The sequence below is a fragment of the Mirounga angustirostris genome, unplaced genomic scaffold (assembly GCF_029215605.1).
Source record: "Mirounga angustirostris isolate CCGP_5_RB_7025 unplaced genomic scaffold, mMirAng1.0.hap1 SCAF_3, whole genome shotgun sequence".
In the NCBI taxonomy this organism is placed as follows: domain Eukaryota; kingdom Metazoa; phylum Chordata; class Mammalia; order Carnivora; family Phocidae; genus Mirounga; species Mirounga angustirostris.
Window position 1 is genome coordinate 44,649,349 of NW_026991711.1, and position 12,346 is coordinate 44,661,694.

General features: G+C 37.8%; 1 protein-coding gene across 5 annotated transcripts in view; it reads left to right on the forward strand.

Annotated features, from left to right (window-relative positions):
• DIAPH3 (diaphanous related formin 3) overlaps window positions 1-12,346 on the forward strand; it is a 486,464-nt gene that overhangs the window by 42,277 nt on the left and 431,841 nt on the right. For 4 of the 5 annotated variants that reach the window (XR_010409980.1, XM_064586023.1, XM_064586021.1 and 1 more), the window contains one exon: window positions 2,140-2,307. The exons of the other annotated variant lie outside the window; for it this stretch is intronic. Coding sequence is in view for 3 of the 4 variants with exons in the window: in XM_064586023.1 (XP_064442093.1) it covers window positions 2,140-2,307 (168 nt within the window). In the remaining variant the exon portion in view is untranslated. The remainder of the gene's footprint in view (window positions 1-2,139; window positions 2,308-12,346) is intronic. 5 annotated transcript variants of the gene reach the window in all.

A 12,346-nucleotide genomic window follows, 5' to 3' on the forward strand; every position in this document is an offset into this window, starting at 1 on the left:
TACTGTGGAAATGAAATAATACTACGAAAGACTGTACCTTTCTTCAGGCGCTAGAATGGGGGACTGAGCCTGTGTGATGTCTCGTTGAGCTGGGCTTGGCAAAGGGGCTGCTTTAGTTTGATTAGTGTCCTCTGGGCCTTCAGGATCGCTTAGCACGAATGAGATTCTGGCATTCTGCTTTTGGCTTTAAGACTGAACTGTTCATTTTCAAGACTGGGATAACTCTTTCTGCTTTAAAGTTCTGATGCCCTTTCCATGGTTAATGTAGAGTTCTTTGTGTTTTCAGTTCCATTTCTGGCTCGGTTTCTTCAGGAGATCTCGCCGACCTGGTATCTGACCCCGGCCTTCAGTGGCAGCCATCATTGATTCTCTGACGGGCCAGAATGTGTCTTTAGGGCTTCTCTCCCATCTTTTTTTTCCTAATTCAGAGTGTTTGGGAGGGCAGTCTCTTTGCATGGGGAGAGGCCACCTGGGACACTTCATGCCTCAGGACATCTTGCCCTCCCTCCAGCCTTTGGGGGATTAACCCATGCAGTTGGTGAAGGCCTGAGGGAAAGTGTCAGTAGGTGGGTGTAGACTTGCTTCAGGACTGGGGCTCCTTGGAATTTGAGTCTCTCCTGCCAGAACCCGTCAGTAGTTAAAAATTTTGCTGGTTATTATTTTTTTTTTATCCTTGTTTAACTTCTTAGTCTGTAACTGTTTGTCAGGGATCAAAGCAGCTTGTCACTTCCCAGTAGTCCTTCCAGGTTTCCTTATGTTCTCATCCCCCTGATGGGTTGAAAACAACTGTAACTTGGGAGGTTTTCTGGCTTGTTTCTGTTATGAGGATGAGAGCGGTGGTGGTATTTTGTGACTCCTTTATAAATCCTACTGGAAGCTGTCATGTTCTTCGTACTTTCCTGATTAGGTCCAGTTAGATGGACCACATGGAATGTAGTACATGGCATTTTTCCTAGGCTGTATATTCACAGTGAATTTAAAATTCTGTTTTGAAGGATAAACATTATCTTTGTATCTTACTTAAAGAAATTCTTTTTCTTTAGTGAAATAATACTGTGACTTCTTGTCCTCTTTAAATTCAGTATTTGTATCACATTTCTCTCCTGGACTATACTAGCTCTATCCAGTAGAATTTGCTGTGATGATAGAAATGTTCTATATGTGCTTTTACCAGTATGGGAGCTACTAGCCACATGTGGCTCTTGAGGACTTGGCATGTGGCTATTGCAACTAAGAAACTGAACTCTTAAATTAAGCAACCCCACATGGCTAGTGGTTGCCATGAGTAGCACAAGTCAATATATACGTTATGGCAAAAACAGCGTAAGATACAGCTATGCCGAACAATTCACAGAACCATTGTGGTTTTTGAGTACACTTCTATTAACTACTCGAAGACATTTTTTGCCTTTTTTGATTGTTACCACTTGAAACTTTGAGTCTGGGTTTTATGTGAGGAATAGGATTTGTGAAATCAAGCAATTTTCAATGAATAAACAATTAGCTTTATAAACTAATATCTATATACTTTAAAATATCAGTGAACAATTTGACTTAATAGAAATCCCGTTATAGCAAAAACCCCAGCTTTATTTCCTGAGGCTTAACCATCCTACTCTATAGCTGCTCATGAAATTCAAATACAGACCAGCCTGAATGAAGAGAAATGTGGTATTTATCAGACCAACAAGCTCTGGAGAAATAAGTAGAATTCAACTCTTAGTGCATGCATACTATGAAATATGATTTAGGAATTCTATGAAAAGGGCACTGGACAAGGGGGCTGGGAGCTAGGACACTAAGTATTAGTTTGATTGCCAACCCCTAAATTAGCCCAGTTACCTTTGTAAAACTGCTTAGTTGGCTAATCTGTAAAGCAAAGGTCACCTGCCATTAGAATCTTAATTCTATAATTTAAGATTAGAAGGAATCTTTGGAAGTTGTTCGATTTTTCTTCTGTCTTTAGACAGGATGGTTATGGAAAACTTCTGTGTTTTAAAAAAAACTTAGATTCTAGTGCTGAATGCCTTTTGATGAAGTCACAGTGATAATGTGATCGATCCTGTGGGGTTTTTTTATTTTGGCAATCAGATAAATGCTGGAGGAAATATTAATGTATGTGCTGCTTTACCTTTGTAGCTGGACAAATTTGCCAGCATAAGAATTCCAGGGAGCAAGAAAGAGAGACCTCCACTTTCCAACCTGAAGACTGCGTTTGCAAGCAATGATTGCTCTTCGGAGGTGATGGAAAACATTCCAAAGCCACTGTCACAGAATGAAGTCTTAGAACTTTTCGAAAAGATGATGGTAAGAATTATTTTTTTTCATAAAATAGTTTATGTAAAAACGTTACCTTCTAATCATGTTAGTGGAACATAAACATTTAAGATTCATGTTCCATTGGGTTATTTCTGATGTCATTGAGTATAGCACTTTAGGTGTACAGAGCTTTAGGATTACAAAAATAAGAACCAGAGGAAAATAGGCATACTGGTTTTTTGTTTTGTGTGTGTGTGTGTGTTTAATATACAGAATACACAAAAACCCTCTCAAGTATCAAATGATACATTTTTTAATTTTTATTAAAAGATTTTATTTATTTGACAGTGAGAGTGGGAACACAAGCAGGGAGAGTGGGAGAGGGAGAAGCAGGCTCCCCGTTGAGCAGGAAGCCCGATGCGGAACTCGATCCCAGGACCCTGGGACCATGACCTGAGCCGAAGGCAGATGCTTAATGACTGAGCCACCCAGGCGCCCCTCAAATGATACATTTTGAATCTTAAAGATTATCTAAGTGGTCTGTTGGGGTTCGTTTGCATTTTAGAATGATGATCACGGTGCTGTGTATGTTACGTGTGTTGATTTTTTTTGTTTGTTTGTTTTCATCTTTTTTCTTGTGTGATTTCTTTCTTAGGGTAACCAGGTTCATATAGTCCTAGAACATTTATATCTGAGGAGACTAGAACTTACTCATTTTGGGGGTGTGCCTTTTCTGGTGGAGACACACAGTGTTAGAAGCCGCATTCCGTTGCTTCTAAAAAAAAAAATGGTGATCCTGACTCTGCTCATGGCTAACCTAATTTCACCAACAACCCAGTATGTTAAGTATGTTCAAAATCATTTATCACAAAATGAATGCTAATTGCATCTAAATAGTTCATGTATAGTTCTTACCCTCAAGTTGCTTATCTCCTAGGAGTCAAAACAAACATTTGAAAAAAATGAGTAAGAAATGCCAGAGGGTGGTAATTAATGGTTAAGTTCTTTATAAGTTCAGAGTAGGAAGAAAATAATTTTTGAGATACCTCGTTAGCTTCAGGGGAAGCCAAAATTGAAAGGTTATTATAGTAGCTTAGGGAAATTTCATAAAGCAGATGGACTTAGAGGCAGGTGTGGTCTTACAGGGTTGGAATAAGAAGAGGGAAAGGGCATTCTCTTAAGATGGGGAAATGACAGTGAGCCCAGACAGAGCTAGGTACAAATAGCTCATGGGGGAACATGTGAGAGGTTTGAAAAGTTAGACTGGAATGGTAATTTGGGGCCGATTATGAGAGGATTTTGTATGCCATTCTGAAGAGTTGTATAATATTTCAACTCAGGACTTATCTATTTTATTTCGTCTATTGGTTTTGACAGCCTTATTAGTTTTTAGGGACATTCACTTAGAGTGTAAAATGTGTTTGAAATTTGAGAAAGTTAATAGCTGGCCTCTTCATTATTCCGCTAGAATCAACAAAATATTTACCGTTATACTGCCTTATTTTCTTCATCAAATATTTGTGTCCAGTGTTACACATGGAGCTTTAGAAGGCCCCAGAAAGGGAGAATGCCTAGTTTGTGTCTCCATAGGATTAATTAGTGATTCCTAACTTTTCATCACTGAGCATACATTTCATTAGTATTGTTTTGCATGAACCCTAGGCTTGGGACATTATTACCTATTATGTCAGCTCTTGGTGAAGTGCTCATTTTGGTTTTAATTAACCACACATGTATAACTCTTTATTAACTCTTTCATCTCCATGAGTTGATATCATTTCAACCTTGAACAAAAAAGTTTGTTTTTTTTCCCCCCAATTTTAGTATAAGTGCCGCCAAAGTGAGCACTTTTGTTTTTGTGTTATATTTTGCTGGCCTCTTTGCCTCTGTTAATGAGGCTTGTATAATGGTAGTTCTCTTTCAATACCACCTTGGAGGACTCAAGATAATAAAGTGCCCTTAGCTACCTCCTCATTCCGTGTACCATATGTCAACCACTCACATAAATTACCTAGGAGATTCTAGAATGGTACTTTCTTCCTTGGTGACTACTTCGTTAAGTTTTTCTTTCTGATCATAACTGCTGGTGCCATCTGAGTAAAAGTGAGTAGGCTGTTGATGTTACGTGTTTACAAGGCCACATCTTAGCACCACAAGCTGTTAAAAGCGCAACTACCTAGAGTACTGAATATAGTTCACGGTATTCTGTACTGACCGTGATTACTTGAGGGATTTTTCAGTTATTCTGAAAAAGGTAAGTTACCCAGAGAAGGGTAAGACTATCAATGTTTGTAGTTATGTATAGGGCAGAAGGATATTGACATCCTTGAAGTGTTTACACAATACATATTTAATAACTGGGCCTGATAGCTTGTTAAATCTTAAACAGGTATCCCTGTTGGCAGAAAATCGTTTGCAATCAAACTCATTTTACTCAGCAGCAGTAAAATGAAATTGTTGATGGGACAGGGCTGCCTGATTTTGCTAATAAGTGAGTTTGTGAGAACTAAGGTCTTGTTTAAAAACAACAAAAAAAACAAAAACAAAAAACTAGGTGGTTTTTCCCTTTCTGATTGCTTGACTATATGACAATAATTCTAGGGGAAAATCCACTGATGGTTCTGGAGCTGAGAAGGGTCTTTTCCCTTCACTAAATGTAGATGATATTTGTCAGGTTTTACACGGTACTGCATTTTTGACAAGTTTAAAGCTGTTCCTATGTCTGTAGAGAATGCTAGATGAAATGTTGAGTTTATTTTTTTTTTATTTGTACCTACCTATCTAGCACTTTTTAAAATTTTTAACATTTAGTGAGCGTGAGAGAGCAAGGGAGGGGCAGAGGATGGAGGGGGAGAATCTTGAGCAGACTCCCTGCTGAGTGCGGAGCCCCACAATGTGGGGCTTCATCCTGCGACCCTGAGATCATGACCTCAGGGGAAATCAAGAGTTGGTCGCTTAACCGATTGCTTAACCTAGGTCGGTTAACAGGTCGCTTAACCTAGGCACCCGTCCCTCGTACTTCTGTTCTTTTGAAGAAGCCACGCTGAATCTGCAATCTTAACGTATTGGCATTTGTAACTACAGGGGTTTCCTACCATTTAAAATTTGCGTCTAAATTCTTAGTTTTGACATTGCAATTTTTAAAACCTTATTTAACTTTATCAAAGGTATTGAAGTAATTTCTATGTAAAGTAAAAACTTTACAGAACCTTTTTCTAATAGTCTTCAGTGTGCAGACTTGATTGATGAGAGGTAGAGTATAATACTTGAATATTTGTAATCCTTTCACTTTTATTTTAGAGATGGATTTACTTGGTCTCTGGGTAGTAGTTTCAGTGGGTTTTTGGGTCGAGGTTGGGTGGAGTTTTGTTTTTTTAAGCAATGATGAATACTTAACACTACTTAAGGGCTCTTTCTCCCATTTGGAGAATTTAAGGCTAAAATCAGTGTCTGATTGGGCTCTTACTGGATGCTTTTGCGAAGAACCTCTTCCAAGTTCATGGTGACGGAATCTAGTTCCTCGCTGTTGTAGGCCTGAGGTCCTGGCTGTGATTTGGGGGCTGCCTTAGCTCCAGAGGCCTCTTTCCTATCATTTGTAGGTCTCTAAGCCACCTCCTCTGGCATCTCGTTTGATCTATAGAAAGTTCTCTGCTTTTAAGGGCTCATGTATGAGATTACGCTCACCCAGATAACCCAACATAATGTCGCAAAGTCCCCTTTTAACATGTAATGTAACTCCTTTATAGGACCAGAGATTAGGGCATGGATGTCTTTGGGGGACCATTTTGCCTCTTACAGGTATAGGAGATTAACAAAGGCTGATTCTTTTCTCCTATGGCGTTTTTGTGCCCCCTGCTGCCCAGTCTCCCCTACAGTTCCCTTGTCACTGGTGAGGTCTCCTTTGGTCTTCTGCCCTGGCCTTCCATGAGCCCATTCCTTTGCTGGAGTCGCCTTTTGGATGCAGGACCTCTTAGATGGCCTAGGGCTGCTGCTTCCCTAGGATGCACATCCTGTCCACGGGAAGCTAATGTATCCTTTGCCCCTTGCTCCTGTCCTTTATCTCATTCCCTTCAGCATCTGTCCTCTTCGGAGTATGACCTACTTGGTTCTTTCTTGCTATTGCAGATGTTTACCCTCCTGACTGTAAGTGGCTTTCTAATCATTAGATCTTATATGTAACACTGCTGACCACCTCCTCTTGTCTGCATTTCTCTTTCCTTTAGTTACCGTGACACTCCTTGCCTTCTGATTTTCCTTTTCTCTGGCCAGTTGTTACCCCAGTTTGCTTTCCAGGTTTCCTGTTCTGATTTTCATTTCCTCAGAGTGTTGCTTCTGGTCCTCTTACCTTTATCCACTTTGGTTCCTTACACATTTCTCTTGGGGGATGGGAGCTCTTTCATGTTAGAATATCCCCAATATTCTGATGCTTACCTGTCTTCAAAAAGCAGCTATAATCAAGCTCTGTAAAAGATGCTAAACCTCAACAAACCAGAAACTGATCTCATCCTTTTGATATTTTTCCAACTTTTTATTTAGAAAAAATTGACCTATAACATTGTGTAAGCTTAAGGTATACAGTGTGATTTGATAAATGCACATATATATATTTTAATGTTTTGTAATGGCACAGATACTTTATTGAAGTATAGTTGACACACAATGTTACATTAGTTTCAGGTGTACTACATGGTGACTGGAGCATATCTATTTCTAAATGCTTACCACAGTAAGGGTAGTTAACGCATCTGTCCCCTCACGTAGTTACCATTCCTTACCCTCAATCCCACGGTCAGAACTTTTAAGACTCAAGATTTAGGGGAGCCTGGGTGGTTCAGTCTTGACTCTTGATTTTTGGCTCAGGTCATGATCTCAGGGTCCTGGGGTCGAGCCCTATTGGGCTCTGCACTCAGTGGGGAGTCGGCTTGAGGTTTTCTTGCCTTCTGCCCCTCCCCCAACCCCTTTAATAAATTAAAAAAAAAAACTTAAGATTTACTCTTAGCAATTTTCAAGTATATAATACAGAATGAGATTGACCAAGCTGTACATCAGATCCTGAGAATTTACTTGTCTTAGAACTGTAAATTTGTACTCCTTGACCACCTTCATCCATTTCCTCCATTTCCCAGCTCCTGGCACCACTAATCTTCTGTTTCTAGGAGTTTGTTATTTTTAGATTGCACATATAAGTAATTCTATGTAGTATTTCTTTGACTTATTTCACCTAACATAATGCCTCAGGGTTCATTCATGCTGTTGCAAATGGCAGATTTCCTTTCTTACGGCTGAGTAATACTCTATTATGAATATATATACACTAGTTTCTTTTCCATTTATCTGAACAGATGCTTAGGTTTTGCCATTTCTTAGTATCATAAATAATACTGTGAACATGGGGGGTACAGGTATCTCTTCCAGAAAGTGGTTTTCATTTCCTTTGGATATATACCCAGAAGTGCGATTGCTGATATCTGGTTTTAATTTTTTTTTTTTTTTTTGAGGAATTTCCATACTATTTTCCACAGTGACTGTAACAATTTACATTCCCACTAACAGTGCACAAGGCTTCCCTCTTATCCTTTCTTGCTAACACTTGATATCCTTTTGATAACTGCCATATTAGCAGGTATGAAGTGATATCCCTTGTGGTTTTTGATTTGGATTTCCCTGATGATTAGTGATGTTGAGTGCCTTTTCATGAAACTCTTGGCCACTACTTTATCCTCTTTGGAATAGAGGTTTATTCTGTTCTCATTTTTTAATATTTCTTTCTCTGCTTTGAGTTGTAGTAGTTCCTTACATATTTTGTATATTAACCTTTTGTCAGATGTGTGGTTTGTAAATATTTCATCTCAGTCTGTAGGTTGCCTTTTCATTTTTTTTTTTTTTTTTTGCTGTGCAAATTTGATGAAAGCCTACTTGTTTGTTTTTATTGCTTGTGCTTTTTTTGTCCTATCCAAAAAGCATTGCCCAAAATGATGTCCATGAGCATTTCCCCTATATTTTCTTGGAGTTCTATAGTTTTAGGTCTTAAATTTAAGTCTTTAATCCATTTTGAGTTAATTTTTGAGTGGTGTAAGGTAGGGGGTCCGGTTGCAGGTTTCTTTTTTGCCTGTGATTGTCCAGTTTTCCCAACAGTATTTATTGAAGAGAATATCTTTCCCATTGAGTATTCTTGCCTTTCTTGTTAAATATTGACCATATATGTATGTGTTTCTTTCTGGGCTCTTGATTCTTTTCCATTGATCTATATATCTGTCTTATGCCAGTATAATATTTTGATTACTGTAACTTTGTAATATAGTTCAAAATCAGGGAGCATGATGCCTCCAGCTCTATTTTTCAAGATTGCTTTGGTTATTCATGGTATTCTGTGGTTCCATACAAACAGTGTAGGCCTATTTTTCTGTTTCTATAAAAATGTGGTTAGAATCTTAAAAGGGACTGCATTGATTTTATAGATGCCTTTAGGTAGGAGGGTTATTTTAACAGTAGTAATTGTTACCTATGAGCATAGAATATTTTTCCATTTATTTGTGTCCTCATATTTTTCATCACTGCTTATATTTTTCAGTGTACAGGTCTTTTACCTCCCTAAATTTATTCCTGTTTTATTGTCTTTCATCCTATTGTAAGTGAGATTGTTTAATTTCTTTTTCAGACATTTCATTGTTAGTATATAGAAATGCAACTGATTTTTATGTGTTGATTTTATATCCTGCCACTTTACTGAATTTATCTATTCTCAGTTTTTTGGTGGCGCCTTCAGGGTTTTCTATATATAATATCCTCTATAAATAGTTGACAGTATTACTTCTTCCTTTTCAATCTAGATGCCTTTTATTGCTTTTGCTCTGGCTATGACTTAAAGTACTAAGTTGCATGGGAGTGGTGAGAGTAGGCACCCTTGTCTTCATGATCTTGGGGGAAAAGCTTTCAATCTATAACCAATTCAGTACAGGTGAACTGTGGGCTTGTCATATGGCCTTTATTATGTTGAGGTATGCTCATTCTATTACCAGTTCACTGAGTTTTTATCACGAATGGATGTTGAATTTTGTCAAACGAATCCCACTTATTCGTGGCACATGATCCTTTTAATGTACTGTTTAATTTAGTTTGCTAGTATTTGGTTGAGAGTTTTTGCATCTAAATTCATTGGTGATAATGGCCTATGGTATTCTTGTAGTGTCTTGTCTGGCTTTGGCATCAGGGTAATGATGGCTTGGTAAAGAGTTTGGTCATGTTCCGTCCTCTTCAGTCTTTTGTAAGAGTTTGAGGAAAACTGATGTTAATTCTTCTTTAAATATTTGGTTACCCAGTGAAACCATCTGGTCTTGGCTTTGGGCAATTTTTGATTACTGATTAAACTTCAGTGCTCTATTGGTGTGTTCAGATTTTTCATGATTTGGTCTCTAAGTTGTGTGTTTCTAGGAATTTATCCATTTCTTCTAGGTTGTCCAATTTGTTGGTGTGTGTGTATATATATATAGAGAGAGAGAGAGAGAGAGCGAGAGTTCAGAGTAGTCTCTTATGACCTTCTGTGATCAGTGGTAGCATTTGTAATGTGTCCTCTTTGATTTCAGATTCTGAGTGTTCTCTCTTTACCTAAGAGGTGATAATTTTTTTTTTCTTTCCAAATCTGCCTCTTAGTTTCATGATTCCCCCCATTTTAAAAAATATTTTCTATTATATTTCTGTTCTAATCTTTATTATTTCTTTAACTTTGGGCTTAGTTTATTCTTCAGTTCCTTGAGCTATAAAGCCAGCTTGTTAATTTGGGATATTTCTTTTAAGGATTTATTTATTTATTTTTGGGGTGGGGGGAGAGAGAAAGTGCACACATTCACACACACGTATGAGTGGTGGGAGGGACAGAGGGGAAGAGAGCGAATCCTCAAGCTGACTCCCTGCTGAGTACAGACCTGGATGTTCTGAGATCATGACCTGAGCCCAACCAAGAGTCGGCTGCTCAATGACTGAGCCACCCAGGTGCCCTAATCTGGGATATTTCTTGTTTAATGTAGGCATTTATTGCTGTAAACTTGCCTCATAGTGCTGCTTTTGCTGTATCTTACTGGTATCTGTATGTTGTGGTTTTGTTTTCATTTGTCTTCGGGTATTTTTTCCTTTTTCATTTATTCTTTGTCCCATTGATTGTGCAAGATGGTATTGTTAAATTTCCACATTCGAATTTTCCAGCTTTCCTCTTGTTACTGTTTTCTAGTGTCTCACCATCATGATCAGAAAGGATACTTGATAAGATTATCTTGTTGAATTTTGAGGCTTGTTTTGTGGCCTAACATGCTAAATCCTGAAAATGTTCCATGTGTACTTGAGAAGAATTAGTATTTTGCTATTCATGGATGGTAGACTTTGTATATATCTATTCTATAGTATTCAAATTTGCTCTTTCCTGACAAATTCTGTCTGGATGATAGTGTGGGGTATTATATTGTCCAACTATTGTATTGTGTTTAATTTTTCCTTAGTTCTGTAATATCTACTGGATATAATTAGGTTCTCAGATGTTGGGTACATAAATATTTAGAATTGTTTTTAGCTTCTTGATGAATTGACTCCTTTGTCATTACATAATCATCTTTTATGAGCATTTTTAGCTAAAGTGTATTTTTTTCGGATAAAACTTTTTTTTTTTTTTTTTTTTTAATTTGAGAGCAAGAGATCGTGCACATGCGTGAGTTGGGAGAGGGAGAAGCAGACTCCCTGCTGAATAGGGAACTTCGATGTGGGGCTTGATCCCAGGACCCTGGGACCTATGACCTGAGCTGAAGGCAGATGCTTAAGTGACTGAGCCACACAGGTGCCGCAAAAGTGATTTCTTTTGATTAGCATTTGTTTGGAATATATTTTTGCATTCCTTTACTCTCAGCCTATGTATGCCCTTATAGCTAAAGTGATTCTCTTGTAGGCAGCATATCATTGGATCTTTTTAAGATTCATTCAGCCATTTTGTGTCTTTTGGGAGAATTTTATCCATTTGTTTATTGAGATGGACTTACTATTGCCATTGTAATAGTTTTCTTTTAGATCCTTTTGTTCTTTCATTGTGGTGGTCTTTTGTGATTGACTTTTTGTGGCAGCATGTTATGAATACCTTATAACCTTGTAGTACTATACAAAAGATTTTCCTTATGGTTACCACGAGGCTTATATTAAATATCTTAGAGTTAAAATATCCTGCTTTAGGGGCGCCTGGGTGGCTCAGTCAGTTAAGTGGCTGCCTTAGACTCAGGTCATGATCCTTGGGTCCTGGGATCGAATCCCACATCAGGCTTCCTGCTCAGCAGAGAGCCTACTTCTCCTTCTCCCTCTGCCTGCTCTTCTGCCTGCTTGTGCTCTCTATCTCTGTTAAATAAAATCTTAAAAAAAAAAAAAAAATACCCTGCTTTATGCTGACAACTTCAATAGCACACAAAAACTTTATACTATTTCTTTTAGGTTGTGAATGTTACAGTTGACATTTCTGTTAGTATTGTGTATCAATAACAAATTGTAGTTATAATTCATAGGTTTATTAGCTTTTTAAAACTAGCATTATAAGTGACTTACAAAATCAGAATTTAACTTTTTTTAATTGAGTTTTATATTTTCCTCTATTTTTTTTTTTTGTGATGATCAGTGTCCTTTTATTTCCCTTGAGAATGTCTTTTAGCATTTCTTGTAAGGCAGGTTACTGGTGATGAACTCTGTCAGCTTTTGTTTTGGGAAAGTCATATCTCTCCTTTATTTCTGAAGGATACCTTTGCTGGATATAGTATTGTTGACTTTTTTCTTTCAGCACTTTGAATGTTTCACTCATTTGGCCTGTAAAGTGTCTGTTGGGTAATCTGCTAATAGTCTTAGGGGGCTCTCATTTGTGACTAGTCCCTTTTTCTCTTTATGCTTTCAAAATTCTCTTTGTGACTTTTGGCATTATAATGTGTCTCAGTGTAGCCCTTTTTGGGTTCAACCTATTTGGAAGCCCTTGGACCTTTTGAATCTGGATGTCTATTTCTCACCCCAAGTTAGGGAGTTTTCAGCCTTTATCACTTTAGACTTTCTGTACCTTTTTTTTTCCTCTGGAGAT